The sequence below is a fragment of the Tursiops truncatus genome, chromosome 14 (assembly GCF_011762595.2).
Source record: "Tursiops truncatus isolate mTurTru1 chromosome 14, mTurTru1.mat.Y, whole genome shotgun sequence".
NCBI lineage: Eukaryota > Metazoa > Chordata > Mammalia > Artiodactyla > Delphinidae > Tursiops > Tursiops truncatus.
In genome coordinates this window covers 82111720-82128307 of record NC_047047.1, presented here as the reverse complement: position 1 = coordinate 82128307, position 16588 = coordinate 82111720, and the positions used below count along the sequence as shown (strand labels likewise).

General features: G+C 37.7%; 1 protein-coding gene across 6 annotated transcripts in view; it reads left to right on the top strand.

The window, feature by feature from the left end:
* CPSF3 (cleavage and polyadenylation specific factor 3) overlaps window positions 1-16588 on the top strand; it is a 41629-nt gene that overhangs the window by 7202 nt on the left and 17839 nt on the right. For 5 of the 6 annotated variants that reach the window (XM_019943309.3, XM_073791730.1, XM_019943310.3 and 2 more), the window contains 7 exons: window positions 990-1167; window positions 4194-4283; window positions 5571-5721; window positions 9276-9451; window positions 10407-10565; window positions 11513-11659; window positions 14184-14336. In XM_019943309.3, the coding sequence (XP_019798868.1) occupies window positions 990-1167; window positions 4194-4283; window positions 5571-5721; window positions 9276-9451; window positions 10407-10565; window positions 11513-11659; window positions 14184-14336 (1054 nt within the window). The remainder of the gene's footprint in view (window positions 1-989; window positions 1168-4193; window positions 4284-5570; window positions 5722-9275; window positions 9452-10406; window positions 10566-11512; window positions 11660-14183; window positions 14337-16588) is intronic. The other variant, XM_073791732.1, reaches the window with a different exon arrangement.

The window sequence follows — 16588 nt, the reverse complement described above, 5'->3', positions numbered from 1 at the left end:
AACAAAATACATTTTACAATGCTGTATACTGAAATCTTTTTTGGATGATTTGATCTAAGGAAATTGACTATCTTAATTGAAAAAGTTCTCTGGGGAAGTTTTCTCCAGTTGCAAGAGGAAAATCTACTCCTTTACCAGAAAGTTTGAAGGATTTTTATGATACCTATAGCACAAATGATTAGCCTTCAGAAGTTTACTGTTTAATATGTATATTCCAAGAGTAGCTAAGATGCGATTTGTTATTCTTCTATATAAATACAGAAGAATGGAACAGTTATCCTTAGTAGTAATTATACTGGTTAACACTTAAAGCTTATGATGTGCCAGGCACAGCCCTCAGTTCTTAATATATGTTAACTCATTTAATCTTCATATCAACCTCATGATGTAGGTTCTGTCGTGAATCCCATTTTACAGATGATGAGACTGAGGCACAGAGAGGTTAGGTAATTTGCCTGTGATGGTCACAGTAAGAGACAAAGCTGGGATTTGGACCCAAGCAATCTGGCTCCAGAGTGTGTGTCCTTAACCCCTACTCTCTCTTGCTTTTTTGGAAGTACGTTAGCATAATTTTCAGGAGAACACTTATGTTAGACTTTCTAACACGACCTTTTCTCTTTTAGAGAAATCTTTTCACATCCCAGAGTGAAAAACTCTGCATGGTTAATGTATGTGAGTGAGTTTATCTCGCAAGAGTGTTGGGGCAGGAAGAAAGGTTGAGAAGTACTAGCCTAAAGAGTACTTTGCCTTACTTTACTGTTTGTGCTTTGCTTAAAATCATGCTTTATAGCTACACACACTGAACATTTTTATTATAATAGCAGAGTAAAACAAATACACAAAAGGTCCAAGAGATTCTAAATAGCATAATATGTACAATATAATTTTAAGAAATATGTGGATATGTCATCCACAGATAATTTCTTTGAGTTCAAAGACTTGTAAAATCTTACCGTTAATTTTTGTTGTTGGCATCTTTAAAAATTTAGTAATATATCAGCAGACGACATGCTATATACTGAGACAGATTTGGAAGAGAGCATGGACAAAATTGAAACCATCAACTTTCATGAAGTGAAGGAAGTTGCAGGAATCAAGTTTTGGTGTTACCACGCAGGCCATGTCCTGGGAGCTGCCATGTTCATGATTGAGATCGCGGGCGTGAAGGTACGCTCTAGCTCGGGAACTTCCTGCTCACAAGAAATCAGTGCAGGGCTTTAAAGAATATTCCCTAAGACTAGCAAAGTGTCAAAACACTGAAACATAAGATAAAATTAAGTTGATACTTTTTCCTTGTAAATATCATAGTTCATACCCCCATGATAATAATTCTCTAATCATGATTAAGAAAAGAGAACGATAAGCATCTCAATAAAGTCCCCTCATGTTACCGTAGGATTAATTCCTTTTCAGTGTCCCTAGAAAACTGAAAGCTCTTTAGGGAAGAGCCTTCTTTGTGGCTGCATGCATTTAACATTGAAATACGTTTTGGCATTCATGTCCTCTTGATATTCTGGGATTCACATATAAACCCCTAAGGAGGGTAGACTGCGTGAGTGAAAGAGGTTAATCAGAAAGGATCTTTCCAACCATCTTTGATGAAAAAGATTGATGGAAGTCTTGAAAAACTTGAGAAAAATGTAGGTGGACTAATGGATTTCAGGACTCACTTGTGCACCAGTTCTCAACTCTGGCTGCACATTAGAATCACTTAGGAAGCTTTCTAAAATACAGGTGAAGGACTTCCCTGGTGGTGCAGTGGTTAAGAATCCGCCTGCCAATGCAGGGGACACGGGTTCCATCCCTGGTCCATGAAGATCCCACGTGCCGCAGAGCAACTAAGCCCATGTGCCACAACTGCTGAGCCTGCGCTCTAAAGCCCGTGAGCTACAACTACTGAGTCCACGTGCCGCAACTACTGAAGCCCGTCCGCCTAGAGCCTGTGCTCCACAACAAGAGAAGCCACCACAATGAGAAGCCCACGCACCGCAACGAAGAGTAGCTCCTGCTCGCCGCAACTAGAGAAAGCCATGCGCAGCAACGAAGATCCAGCGCAGCCAAAAAATAAATAAAATTTTACAGAAATAAAATTAAAAAATAAAATACCAGTGAATCTGAGAGAATGACCTTGGCCTTTTATTTTTAAGTTCTCTGGGTGACTTTTTTTTTGGCCTCATGGCAAGGCTTGTGGGATCTTAGTTCCCCGACCAGGGATTGAACCCAGGCCCTCGGCAGTGAAAGCGTGCAGTTCTAACCACTGGACTGCCAGGGAATTCCCTCTAGGTGATTCTTCTGTGCAGCCAGAGTTGGGAACCAGTGCTATAGTGTGATAGTGTTCTAAATTTTTTGTAGCTGCTCATTGTTTGAAATTTTTACACAATGACTTGTGCTGCGCACTGCTAAACCATTTATTCTTGCCGCTTTGCTCAGAAGCGCAGAAGACAAGCGGGAGCAGCACAAGTGCAAATCTAAAGCCACATTTCAAATGATGAAATTTGTTGGAGGTAGGATCTTATCTTCTATCTAGATAGGTTTTCCATATACCTCAGTAGATTTCTTTCCTCATCATCATGACCTTTTTCTCTAAGATACTGAGCATATGCTTCAAGTTCATTAATATAGAGGTTATCTTTGTGGGCTGATTCTTGGAATATATTATTCCCATTAGTTAGGTTTAATAATTGAAACACTGGATGGTTTATGACTGAATTACTTTACACATTTTGAATCAGACACAAGCACTGCATCTAAATTCATCAGTTATAGGCCACTTTTTTCTATTGAACCTCACTTTCAAGCATTTATGAGCTGAACTATTTACAATAGGCAGGACATGGAAGCAACCTAAGTGTCCCATCAACAGATGAATGGATAAAGAACATGTGGCACATATATACAATGGAATATTACTCAGCCATAAAAAGAAGCGAAATTGAGTTATCTGTAGTGAGATGGATGGATCTAGAGTCTGTCATACAGAGTGAAGTAAGAGAAAAACAAAAACCATATGCTAACACATATATATGGAATCTTAAACAAACAAAAAAAAATGGTTCCGATGAACCTAGGGACAGGACAAGAATACAGACAGAGAATGGACTTGAGGACATGAGGGGGGGAATGGTAAGCTGGGACGAAGTGAGAGAGTAGCACGGACATATATACACCACCAAATGTAAAATAGATAGCTAGTGGGAAGCAGCTGCATAGCACAGGGAGATCAGCTCAGTGCCTTGTGACCACCTAGAGGGGTAGGATAGGGAGGGTGGGAGGGAGACATAAGAGGGAGGAGATATGGGGATATATGTATATGTATAGCTGATTCACTTTGTTATACAGCAGAAACTAACACACCATTGTAAAGTGATTATACTCCAATAAAGATGTTAAAAAAATAAACTTTGGCAAGAAGTGGCAAAAAAATAAAAACAGAGTGATCAGGGAAGCTGGTAGACTTATGAGTAATTTTATAATTGGTTTTACTTGAATGATCTGTTAGAAATGGCATGAAACTCCCATTACTTTCAGAATGTAAAGACTAGTGGTAGAAGTGTAACACGGAGAGGATCTGAAGATATTGAAAGTAAAATGGAACTCAGTAATTGTCCTTTTAGATATTAATGGAGTATAAAGTCTTTTGACCAATAAAAAAAAATACTGCTGAGAGAAATTAAAGAAGACCTAAATAAATAGGTCTCTGAATTGGATGATCTCTACTTTCCTGTTCAGTGGATTGAAGCTACTCAAGAAGTACTTAGCAATTGCTTTTAAAAGATATCAGTTTGGGACTTCCCTGGTGGTCCAGTGGTAAAGAATCTGCCTTACAGCACAGGGGACACAGGTTTGAGCCCTGGTACGGGAAGATAACCACATGCCACGGAGCAACTAAGCCCATGTGCCACAACTACTGAGCCTGTGCTCTGGAGCCCATGAGCCACAACTACTGAGCCCACGTGCTGCAACTACTGAAGCCTGCGCGCCTAGAGCCCATGCTCCACAACAAGAGAAGCCACCGCAGTGAGAAGCCTGTGCACCGCAAAGAAGAGTAGCCCTCGCTCGCTGCAACTAGAGAAAGCCCGCACGCAGCAACAAAGATCCAACGCAGCCAAAAATAAATAAAAGAATTTATGAGCTAAAGATAGTAAAACGAAGCCTTCCAAAATCCTAACTTTCTGGCTTTATCTTTTTCACAGCTTTTGTACACAGGTGATTTCTCAAGACAAGAAGACAGACATTTAATGGCAGCTGAAATTCCTAATATTAAACCTGATATTCTTATCATTGTAAGTATTACTGCCCTGTATTGTAATTAGTGTAATGTAAGCAGAATTTTTCTAATGGGAAAAAATATCATCTCATTTTCATAATACATGATCAGATATAAATGTGTCTGGGTTTTTAGTATGAAAATTCATTTTGGGGCCTCTCTTTGTAGTGCAGCTCCACTTTCTTGCTGTTAAATATATTAACTCTAGTCTAATATCAGAGATGATATGCTGTCTCCTGAATATTCTTGTCTAGGTTGATTACCTCAGATTTCTCGAGTATCTTAAAAGGTTGTGTAGAATGGCACGGCCCCACTGTCTTTGCCATGGTAACTGTCTTTTGGCCTGTAGCACCTGCTAACTTTCTGTGTATGTTCTACTGGACTACTAGGTTACGAGTCTCAGAAAAATTTTAAAAATATTAACTGTACACGGAAGCTTTGGTGGAGAGGGGGTGATTGCTGAGGAGCAAATTAATAAATGTGCATTGGGCCTGTGGTTTATATAAGAATATCAAGGACAGTTAGTTCAAGGTAGAAGAGCTGTTTCTCCCTCACCACCTACGGCATCCCCCAGCTGCCCAAGAGTGAGGGACTGGTGCGTGTTGCTGTCCATGTGCAGTGTGTCATGAGCAAATTCAGTTGGCTCAGCTCACAGTATACTTGGCATATAAACTGACCTTAAATTAAAGGAAGTTTTTTTTAAACCCTCAGGAATAAGAGTTATTTTCATTATATCTGGTACTGTAGAGCAGTGCTTCTCAAATTTTAATGTGCTTATGAATCATCTGGTGATGCTGTTAAAATACAGATTCTGATTATGGCTGGGCTGGGGCCTGAGATTCAGCACTTCCAATAAGCTCTTGGGGATGCCAGCGCTGCTGGTCAGTGCACCACACAGAGTAAGGTCTAGGGGATATTCTTAAACAAAACTATAAGAAACAGTATCTATTTCTGATTTATAAGCTTTGACTTAACAGAGGTGGGAGAAATATCCTTTTCCCCAGCCATGGAAAGCAAAACGCTTTAAAAGAAAAAAAAGGCATCGCAAAATTATCTTGAGCAGGGAACATACATTTTTGGACTATTTCCTGATTCCATTTTCTAAAAAGTTCTTATTACTTGGATGTGAATTCTAACTTTTGTATCTGTTCTTTCTAACTAGTGTTCTAACAATATATGTTCGAGTAAATGGCATATTAATAGAGAAATAGGTCACTTTGCTTCTGCATTTCATTGATGTTTAACTTTTGTATTCTTTGAGAGTTATCAACCTTGGTCTCAACACTTCTGATATGTTCTTTAGGAATCTACTTACGGAACCCATATCCATGAGAAGCGAGAAGAGCGAGAGGCAAGGTTCTGTAACACTGTTCACGATATTGTGAACCGAGGGGGCAGAGGTCTCATTCCTGTGTTTGCTCTTGGAAGGGCTCAGGAGCTTCTCTTGATTTTAGGTATGCCTTTTCCTTTTTATTTGGGAGATTCTCAAAATCTTCCAGTGCAGTTATATCAAGATAGTTGCATGTCCTTGGATAGGTCATTCTACCCTTTGGGGCTGCAGTTTCTGTATTTAAGAATAGGGACTTGGTGCCAGAAAGAGCCCAGAGCAATAGTGAGTCTCATACAGTGCTACTGGAATATGAATGGTGTACCATCAGCGTCAGAAGTCTTAAAAATATGCTACCCTTTGACCCAGCAGTTCAACTTCTGGGAAATAAATACACAGAAAATTTTGTAAGTAAGACAATTCATAATTCTAAATATTTTTAAGTAAATATTATGGTAGTAAATATATTGTAGGAAAAAATCATGGTTCAGATGAGTCATTACGTATTTTTACGTAATATATTAAGTGGACCAAAAAAGTAGGGTCCAAAACTGTGAACGCTCATCCTAGTTAGGTAAAAAACACACAAATGACTGGAAAGGCATTTAAAGATACCCAGATGTTAAATCTGGATAGTGAGAAAGTGGATGATTTCTTTTTCATTTTCTGCTTTTCTCCGTTTTCCAAATACTTCAATGAACATGTGTAACTTTTTGTAATAAGAGGAATAGTGGGTGTCACTTTTTGCGTATATTTGTATTTAATGACCCTTTTTAACATTCTGTGATTATTTTCTGGGGAATACACTCTTAAAGAATAACTGATAAGTGCCTCGTACGTATATAGCTTCAATGTCAAGAACTAGAAATGATCTTGAGCTCTTACTCTCAGTTCTTCTATCTGTACGATGACAGGGATAAGTAGTATCCCTGTTACACTGAAAAGGGAAACAAGGGAAAAAGAATAAATGGCCTCAGATCAAAAGCAAATCTGAGAGAGACAGGACTTAGTAGAAGCTAAATTTTCTAAAGCCTAAGCCAGTCCGTTTTCTCTTGGTTCTTCTTTCAAACTGCAAGTCACATTTGTCGTTATAGAAGTCTTGAAATGGAAAGTCTCCATAACAAAGTAATCTGAGGAGCAGAAGAAATTAAGAGAGTGAAACCATGTTGTCACCATCAAATTGAGTTGCCAGATCTAGCAAATAAATATACAGGACACCAGTTGAATTTTAATTTCAGATAAATAATAATATTTTAGCCTAGGTATGTCAAATATTTAATATATATTATTATACTAAAAATCTTTTATTTGTCTGAAATTCAAGTTTAATTGGGCATTTGCTGTGTTTGTCTGAAAACCATACTATCAAGTATATTATGATTCCTTTTATGAGCCAGGACTGCCCTATACACTTGGTTGCTCCTTGTCCCTTAAATTCCCCTTGTAATGCGCTATGATAGAAAGAGGGTAACTGCGCAAGCCACTGGTTTCAGATTCCACCTATGATCTAACCATGTGACCCTGGGCAAGTTATTCAACTTTCTTTAACGTTTAAAATTTTTTCTTAAAAATACACCCAAAAAAATAGGAGACTGTGATATGATCATGGGATGTAACGTACTTTGCAAGGTATTTGAGAAATCATGAGAGTATATATGAAAACATCGATACCATTAAAAATTTTAATTACATCTAAAAGAACATGAACAATTAAACCAGAGGGCAAAGCAGGAAATGTAGTTGTAATATGCATGGCAGGAAAAGTCCCTGTCCTTATGGAGAGTTTTCACTTATAAATCAAGTGGAAAAAGAACATTCCCACACTTTTCAACCTTTATTAGCCTCAGCTTCCTAATCTATAAGATGGAAATAATCTTCATAAATTTGTTTTGAAAACAGGAATAATATATGCAAATTGCATACTAGACATTTAATAAATTTCCGAAATGCACGTGTACCTAGTAGAATGAATGATGTCCTGGCCATACTACCTTCATAATATTTGGGGATTTAATGAGGATTTTCAGCTAATTTTTCAGTGAAAACAAGCCTTCTTTTGAAGGTATGTTGCCCACTGTTTTCAATAATTATCAGAAACTGGTTAGCAGTTTTCTAAAAATATAGTCACACAATAATGTGACTTTTTTGTGTTCAAAATCGGTTTTAACTCCTTTGGTGGTCCTGTCTTGTAATTAGTAAAGTCTAATTACAAAGTGTCTAATATCAGTAAGTCTATATGAAATATTAATAAAACATTTTATTTAAAACCATCACAGAATTTAGTGTCTCTCTGGAGTAATAAGTTATGGTCTGTTATTCAGCATCAGCTTCTACCAAATTATTTTTAGAAACCTCCACATTTGGGACTACGATCACAGCATTCTTTGTAGGTCACGCGTTAATACTTAGGGATAGGTTTTGTGAGAGGACTGCTACGGGCTGGGAGAAATGCTTGCAAATGACGCGACCGACAAGGGCTTAATTTCCAAAATATACAGACAGCTCATGCAAATCAATATCAAAAAAAACAACAACCCAACCCGATCAAAAAATGGGCAGAAGACCTAAACAGACATTTCTCCAAAGAAGACATACAGATGGCCAATAAGTACATGAAAAGATGCTCAACATTGCTAAATTATTAGAGGAACGCAAATCAAAACTACAATGAGGTATCAACTCACACAGGTCAGAATGGCCATCAGCAAAAAGTCTACAAATAAATGCTGGAGAAGGTGTGGAGAAAAGGGAACCCTCCTTCACTGTTGGTGGGAATGTAAATTGGTGCAGCCACTATGGAGAACAGTATAGACGTTCCTTAAAAAACTAAAAATGGAGTTACCGTATGATCCAGCAATCCCACTTCTGGACATATGTCTGGAGAAAACTCTAATTCTAAAAGATACATGCGCCCCAGTGTTCATAGCAGCACTATTGGTAATAGGCAAGACATGGAAGCAACCTAAATGTCCATTGACAGATGAATGGATAAAGAAGATGTGGTGTATACACACAGCCATAAAAAAAGAATGAAATATTGCCATTTGCAGCAACATGGATGGACCTAGAGAGTATCATACTAAGTGAAGTCAGTCAGACAAAGAAAGACAAATATCATATGATATCACTTATATGTGGAATCTGAAATATACAAATGGACTTATTTCCAAAACAGAAACAGAAAACAGACTTATGGTTACCAAAGGGGAAGAGTGGGGCGGGGGGATAACTTGGGAGTTTGGGACTAGCAGATACAAACTACAATATGTAAAATAGATAAATGACAAGGTTCTACTGTATAGCATAGGGAGCTGTATTCAGTATCTTGTGATAAACTAGAATGGAAAAGAATATGTATATATATGTATAACTGGAGCACTTTGCTGTACACCAGAAACTAACCCAACATTCTAAATTAACTATACTCCAAAAAATAAAAATAAAAATAAATAAATAAATTAACTATACTCCAATTAAAAAAAAACAGAAGGAAAGAAAGAAAGAAGTTCTTGTTTTATAAGTTTGAGTTAAGACCAGGCTAATTTTTCTTAACCTCTTTAAAATATAGTTATGTGCTTTATTTCTTGTCTGAATTTTAAAAAACTAATTGTACATGTCATTTATTATTTGAACTATTTACTCCACATAACAAAATATTTCTTTCTTGTCAAATCTCTCTAGATGAGTACTGGCAGAATCACCCAGAACTCCATGATATTCCCATATACTATGCATCGTCTTTGGCCAAGAAGTGTATGGCGGTGTACCAGACGTATGTAAACGCCATGAATGACAAAATCCGCAAACAGATCAACATCAACAATCCCTTTGTTTTCAAACATATTAGTAACCTTAAGGTGAGTGCTTGTGAAGAAAGAAGGACAGATAATACTCAAGTAAGTCGTTAGTAGTAGGAGATGCCTGACATTGATTCTGTGGCTGCATCCTTGCTGAAGTCTTACCTTTTCTGAAGCAGGCATCACTTTTCTGAGGGAAATCAAAAATTTAGCAACTGGCATTCTTTTTTGCTTAAACAAATATTGCCACCTGTTCCAAGTCTCTGCATGTTCTCAATATTTACTGTTGCTAAGTAACTTGGATTTCTCTACTCAAACCTAATCATCTTTTTCATTAGCACTGCAGATTCCATATATGAAAATGTTCATGTTTATATTTCTAGAGCATTCAATAAAATCTGACTTCCTTTAATTTAAAAAAGTTTCATTCAAACTAATGCTCTAATCATAATAAACATAATACCCCAAATAATTCAAGTAATAAGTGGTCTTCCAGTTATCAGTAGGCTCTGTTCATAAAGTATTATTTTTTAAGTTAATTGCTTAGGAATTAGAGCCAAGTTTTCCCTCGAAACAGTATTAAACTTTTTAGTTAGATTTTCTGGCCAGCTCAAAATATTGATGAAGTGTACAAAGCCATCGTGAGTCTTCGGGGAAATTCTTTCAGAGTTCTCTCTTGGGTGGATAGAAACCCATTTGACTCTTCCTTTTACTTTCTGCCTGCCTGCCTGCTAGGCACTGAAAACGGTCCTAATTGTCTTTTAGCTACCGTAGAAGGTTTTGAAGTCAATGTGAACTAATTGCTTTTTATCATTTTGTTTTCATTTCATTCCCAGCCTAAATCAACTGTTTAGGGACTTAGAAATTAGACTTAAAATGTTTATTAGTCTTGTCAAGGCCCTTCCAGTCATGTGATTAACCTTTTTACCTCACTTTTCGGTATTCTTTACAAATAAGGAATGCTTTGTCAAACCTTGGTATTTAACATGCTTTTACCATTCCTTTTCTTTCTTAGAGCATGGATCATTTTGATGACATTGGTCCCAGTGTTGTCATGGCCTCCCCAGGCATGATGCAGAGTGGCTTATCCAGAGAGCTCTTCGAAAGCTGGTGTACTGATAAGAGGAATGGCGTCATTATAGCGGGATACTGTGTAGAAGGGACGCTTGCCAAGGTCAGTCAGAGCCTGAGACCATCGTGTTCTTCCTAATCAAGGCTGCAGAGGTGGCAGTATCCTCCCAGGTTTTTCCATTGAAGTAGTTCTTTAAATAGTGCAGGTTTTGATTTTTAAAAATGAGGATGGCAGTAGGCAGTTGGAGATGTTCTTAAGGTTGAAGAATGAGGTCCTCAGCTGAGTGGTTGGCACATGAAAGTTTGAGACGCACTCATCTGGTTGCAGTAAGAAAAAAAAAATGGAAGGGAATCTATTTGAGACAAACACATGGATACCCTCATCTGATGAGAAAGAGGTTTACTAATAAGTGTTCTCTTGAAAAGCTGGAGAATGTGTTTGGGTTGATTGCCCATCTTACTCGATATAAGGTGGTTGATATTAACTCTGAGGTATATAGACATTGATGTGCAAAACTTTAGAGAAAGTTTATGAATATTCCTGCATCATGTTCTCTTATCTTTTATTGATAACCTCAATTTTATTTTTTTAATACATTATGATTCCCTGCTTTAATCATTTTTATTACATTACCTTACTCTGTAAGTCACTTAGACAGTGTTGGCTGTGTATCTAAAATAGATTTCCAGAATAGAAATACATCTGTCCTTTATACAAATCCTCTTAACCTGGAAAGTGACTTTTTAGAGCAGATAGTTCGGGATACAAGTGTATCTTTCTAATCATAAGTTATAATTTTCACTTCGAGGATCCCAGGTGTATTGAATTTTTGTTAATCTGCTTACGTTCCTGATTAAATGTTTGCTTGATCGAGAAAAGAAGTATTTGATATTTGCTACGTCAATAGTGTTAGAATGCTTTTTGTGTTAAAGGTCCTAAACTAGTGTAAGACTTTATGGCTGGGTGAAAAAGTAGAAAATGTACCTTTTCTTTTCTAATTAGAGAGTTTATGTGTTCTGTTTTGTTTACTTTTCTTTGTTTTTTAACAGCATATCATGTCTGAACCTGAAGAAATCACTACCATGTCCGGACAGAAGCTACCACTGAAAATGTCTGTTGATTACATTTCTTTCTCTGCTCACACAGATTACCAGCAAACCAGTGAATTTATTCGTGCTTTGAAACCGCCTCATGTGGTTAGTCTGTGAATTTGATTTTCAGCATTAAAGGTTGGAAGAGGCATGCCCAGCAGCAGCTGGTTCTCAGAGCAGACACTGCCTTCCTTACAGCAGCCGGTATCGCTCTCAGCAGTGCCTTCACGTGCACTTGCATCTGACCTTTACCACTCCCCTTTGACTTAGGCAAGCTGTGTACTTCAGTCTTCTCCATTTTACATGGCATCTCTTACTCAGATCTACCAGCTCCAGTGTTCTTTTCTGCTGCGTTCTTTCTGTTTTTTTCTGCTGCCTCCCCAATAACTTAAGAGCCCTGGCTTTGCAATGTGACTGTTTTGAGTCCCAGCTCCATCCCTTACTTGCTATGTAGCCTTGGGCAAGTTACTTAACCTCTCCTTAGCTCATATGTAAATAGGGATGATAATACCTCATAAAGTTATTGTGAGGACCAAATGAGAGTACATATATCTAAAGCACGTAATAGGGTGCCTGGCAAATGGGAAATACCTATTAATGTGGAGAGAGGAGAAAGGCAAGTCATAATAGTAAAAGCTATAAAGATGCAGTTAGATGTGAAGTACATTACACAGCTCCTTACTAATGTGATTTGCTTATATTTTTAAGTTTTATGTAATTATTACAGTAACAGTTATATTTTGGGGGGACTGGAGAGAGTTAAGCTAAAAAAAGTATCTTAAATTAGAGGAACATTTATGGAGCATGAGTCTAGAAAACAGATGAAGCAATGAAGTACCCTTTCTGATTGTAGCATGTATCAAAACTTCATTCCTTTTTATGGCTGAATAATATTGCATTGTCTGTATAGACCACGTTTTGTTTATTCACCTGTTGATGGACACTTGGGTAGTTTCCACCTTTTGGCCATTGTAAATAATGCTGCCATGCACATTGGCATGTGACTATCTGTTTGAGTCCATTTTCAGTTCTTTGGGGTATATACCTAGGATTGGAATTGCTGGATCATGGGCTAATTCTGTGTTTAACTCTTTGAGGAATCACCGAACTGTTTTCCATAGCAGTTACACCATTTTACATTCCCACCAGCAATGCACAAGGGTTCCAGTTCTCCATATTCTTGTCAGCTTGTTATTTTCCCTTTTTAAAATTGTCACCATACCAGTAAGGGTGAAGTAGTATCTCTTTGTAGTTTTGATTTTCATTTCCCTGGTGACGAACGATGCTGAGCATTTTGTGTGCCCTTTTGTTCGTTTTTTAGTTTTTTCTAGCATATAGTCCTCACAGGTAGTTACCATTGGCCCTTAATGAGCAGATTCTTTGGTGGAGAAAATCCCTCACCTACTTGGCTTTATAGCACGTCAAGTTTAGTTACAGTGTAGGCAGTTCATGGGTGCCTTCTGGTGTGTGTTGTTTATGGATATCCTCCCAGATTTTAAAGCTGTGCAGGAAAAGCTGTACTGCTCTCTCTCTGGAATCACCACCTCATCCTCAGTCCCATTTTGTTGCTCTCCAGACTCTGTCTCTGCCGTCAGTTTAAATTCCTGGATTGAATTTGATGCTTACCTTCCTCCAGTAACCAAGTCAGCAAGTCTGTCCACACGATAAAATAATAGTAGTGTTGGTGGTAGTGGTAAAAATAATAGCTAGCATTTATCGAGTATTTACTGTGCGCTAGGCACTGTACTGGTGTTTTACATGTATCAAGTCGCTTACTTCTCACAACCAACGACTATTTTGTAGAAGAGAAAACAGAGATGTTAAATAACTTGCCTAGAGTTACCCAGCTAGTAAGTGGCAGCGCCAAGATCTGTGTTACAGCAGCCAGGCCCCAGAGCTGGGGCTTGTCATCTCTAGGCCATATGCCTCTGCGTGGTGGAGACACTGGACAAGCTTCTGTCAGTCCAGGCAGGAAATCATCTACCAGTAGTCTATAGGTTAAGAATGATCTGTCTTGTAAAAAATAAGTTAGGAAAATGAATTAGAAAGACTGGTAGCTAATGCAGTCGTTGTAAACACCTCTCTAAAACATGGTTTCATTTGGCTCTGGAATATTTTATATGATATTACTTTAACAAATAAAGTATCAGAAGTCATTTTTTTTCACATAAAAAGCTTATTTTGTTAGTCTTATATTAAGAAACCTAAAGAAAACCGTGAGCGTTTTCTGAGATAGTAGGAGTAGCAATAGTCGCCTACAAGAACCACATGCATTTAAAGCTGGTCACCTGGTCCAGCCCATTTCTAGTGTGAGCACAGAAGCCTAGAAAAAGTACAGCTTTCATAAAGTTGTGTATCTCAATAGTGGCAAAAACTGGAACAGAAAAGAAGTTTCTTTACTCTCTCTTGAAGTAGTTCCACTTAAGGATCTTCCACTTAAGGATCTTTTAAAGCCAAGTAGAATGAAAACGTCACACAAGTTTGATTGACTGGAGATCCTTAAAAGTAGTAAAGTTTAATAACTTCAAGTATATCTCCATTTCATATAATTAACTCATTCAGATAACAGCCACCATTAATCTGAACTAAGGATGCTTCCCTATGCTCTTTTACAATTTACACTTTGTAGATTTTAGTCCACGGAGAACAAAATGAAATGGCCAGATTGAAAGCAGCCCTGATTCGAGAATATGAAGATAATGATGAAGTTCACATAGAGGTTCATAATCCTCGGAATACAGAAGCAGTGACCTTGAACTTCAGGGGGGAAAAACTAGCCAAGGTAAAAGGTTATGGTTTTTAATCCTGTCCATTCCAAATAGTTCCTAGTCCCTTTAGGGAAATGTACACTTCTTAAGAATATCCAGCTTTTAATTAATCAAATAATGTGCTCAGCGATGATTTCTGTCAGTTTACTCAATATGCTGTAAGACCTTGATCCTTGTGCTTTTAGGCTTTTTCTGGTTCCACTAATTTGTTTTTCACATGGAAAATTTTCAAATAAATTAGATCTTCAGTCTGATGGCTTTTAATCCACATTCCCATTTACTTATCATACCCATGTTAGAGAGCAAACAAATGTCCATTACTGTTTTGTTTTTTCCATTACTGTTTTTCACTACATCCAATACAGTATTCTGTCTACCTCTTGGCATTCTCCCTCAGAATCTAAAAATAGACCCATATCTAAACATAATATCTGTGGATATGATGGAATTTATAGATTTGTCTTTTCAAGAGTTAATCATTTTTGATGATGAAATATAAGGTTTTCAGAATTTAAAAAAGAAATGGTTACGAAAAAAAAACCTTACCTGGGATTTTAGAGGGATGCTATAAGAAATCTGCATTTTTACCTCCTGTTCATCAAACATCTTTTTAAGATACCTCTAAAGGAAACTTTTAAATTATCTGTCTGAAGTTTTATTTATTTATTATTTTTTTAATATTTATTTGGCTGTGTTGGGTCTTAGTTGCGGCACACGGACTCTTTGTTGTGGCACACGGGCTCCTCTCTAGTTGTGGTGCACAGGCTCAGTAGTTGCGGCGCACAGGATTACTTGTCCTGCAGCATGTGGGATCTTAGTTCCCCTACCAGGGATCAAACCGCGTCGTCCCCTGCATTGAAAGGCAGATTCTTAACCACAGGACCACCAGGGAAGTCCTGTCTGAAGTTTTAAATATCAAACGTGTTAATGAGCAACTTTACAGAATTCTTTCAGTACATAATGAGCCAAATATGAGGAAGCTAATGGATGAATATCATTTCTTGCAGTTGAATTTGAGGAAAATTTGCAAAAATTAGGATGTGAGGCTCTTCTTGCCAAAGAAGAGCAAATGGTTGTATTTACTCCTGAATCTTACTGTTCACAAAACTTTCCAGGGGCCAGTTTAATGGAAGAGATGTTATACCTGTAGAGAAATATATTCTATAGGTATAAGAATATTTACAGTTGGGAATCTAGAACGGTACTTCCCAAACTCTACTGGTTGCAGTGTGGGAAGAAAAAGAAAGTTTTTCGGTCAATTGAGGAGAAGCCGAGTTGAACAAAATTAAGCTGAGTTTATAGCGAGACTTTGCAGAGTTTTTATTAGGCCATTGTGCATTATAAATCCTCAAGAAATACAGTATACAGCATTAAAAAAAATTTTTTTTCACATCTTTATTGGAGTATAAATGCTTTACAATGTTGTGTTAGTTTCTGCTGTATAACAAAGTGAATCAACTATATGTATACATATATCCCCATATCTCCTCCCTCCTGCGTCTCCCTCCCACCATCCCTATCCCACCCCTCTAGGTGGTCACAAAGCACCTAGCTGATCTCCCTGTGCTATGTGGCTGCTTCCAACTAGCTATGTATTTTACATTTGATGGTGTATCTATGTCAATGCTACCCTCTCACTTCATCCCAGCTTCCCCTTCCCCCGCCCCATTCACTCAAGTCCATTCTCTACATCTTTGTCTTTATTCCTGCCCTGCCACTAGGTTCATCAGTCCCCTTTTTTAAATGCCATATATATGCATTAGCATATGCTGTTTGTTTTTCTCTTTCTGACATACTTCACTCTGTATGACAGATTCTAGGTCCATCCACCTCACTACAAATAATTTAATTTCTTTCCTTTTTATGGCTGAGCAATATTTCATTGTATATATGTGCCACATCTTCCTTATCCATTCATCTGTCAATGGACACTTAGGTTGCTTCCATGTCCTGGCTATTGTAAATAGTGCTGCAGTGAACATTGTGGTATGTATATCTTTTTGAATTATGGTTTTCTCAGGGTACATGCCCAGTAGTGGGATTGCTGGGTCATATGGTAGTTCTATTTGTAGTTTTTTAAGGAACCTCCATACTGTTCTCCATAGTGGCTATATCAATTTACATTCCCACCAACAGTGCAGGAGGGTTCCCTTTTCTCTGCACCCTCTCCAGCATTTATTGTTTGGAGATTTTTTGATGATGGCCATTCTGACCGGTGTGAGGTGATACCTCATTGTGGTTTTGATTTGCATTTCTCTAATGATTA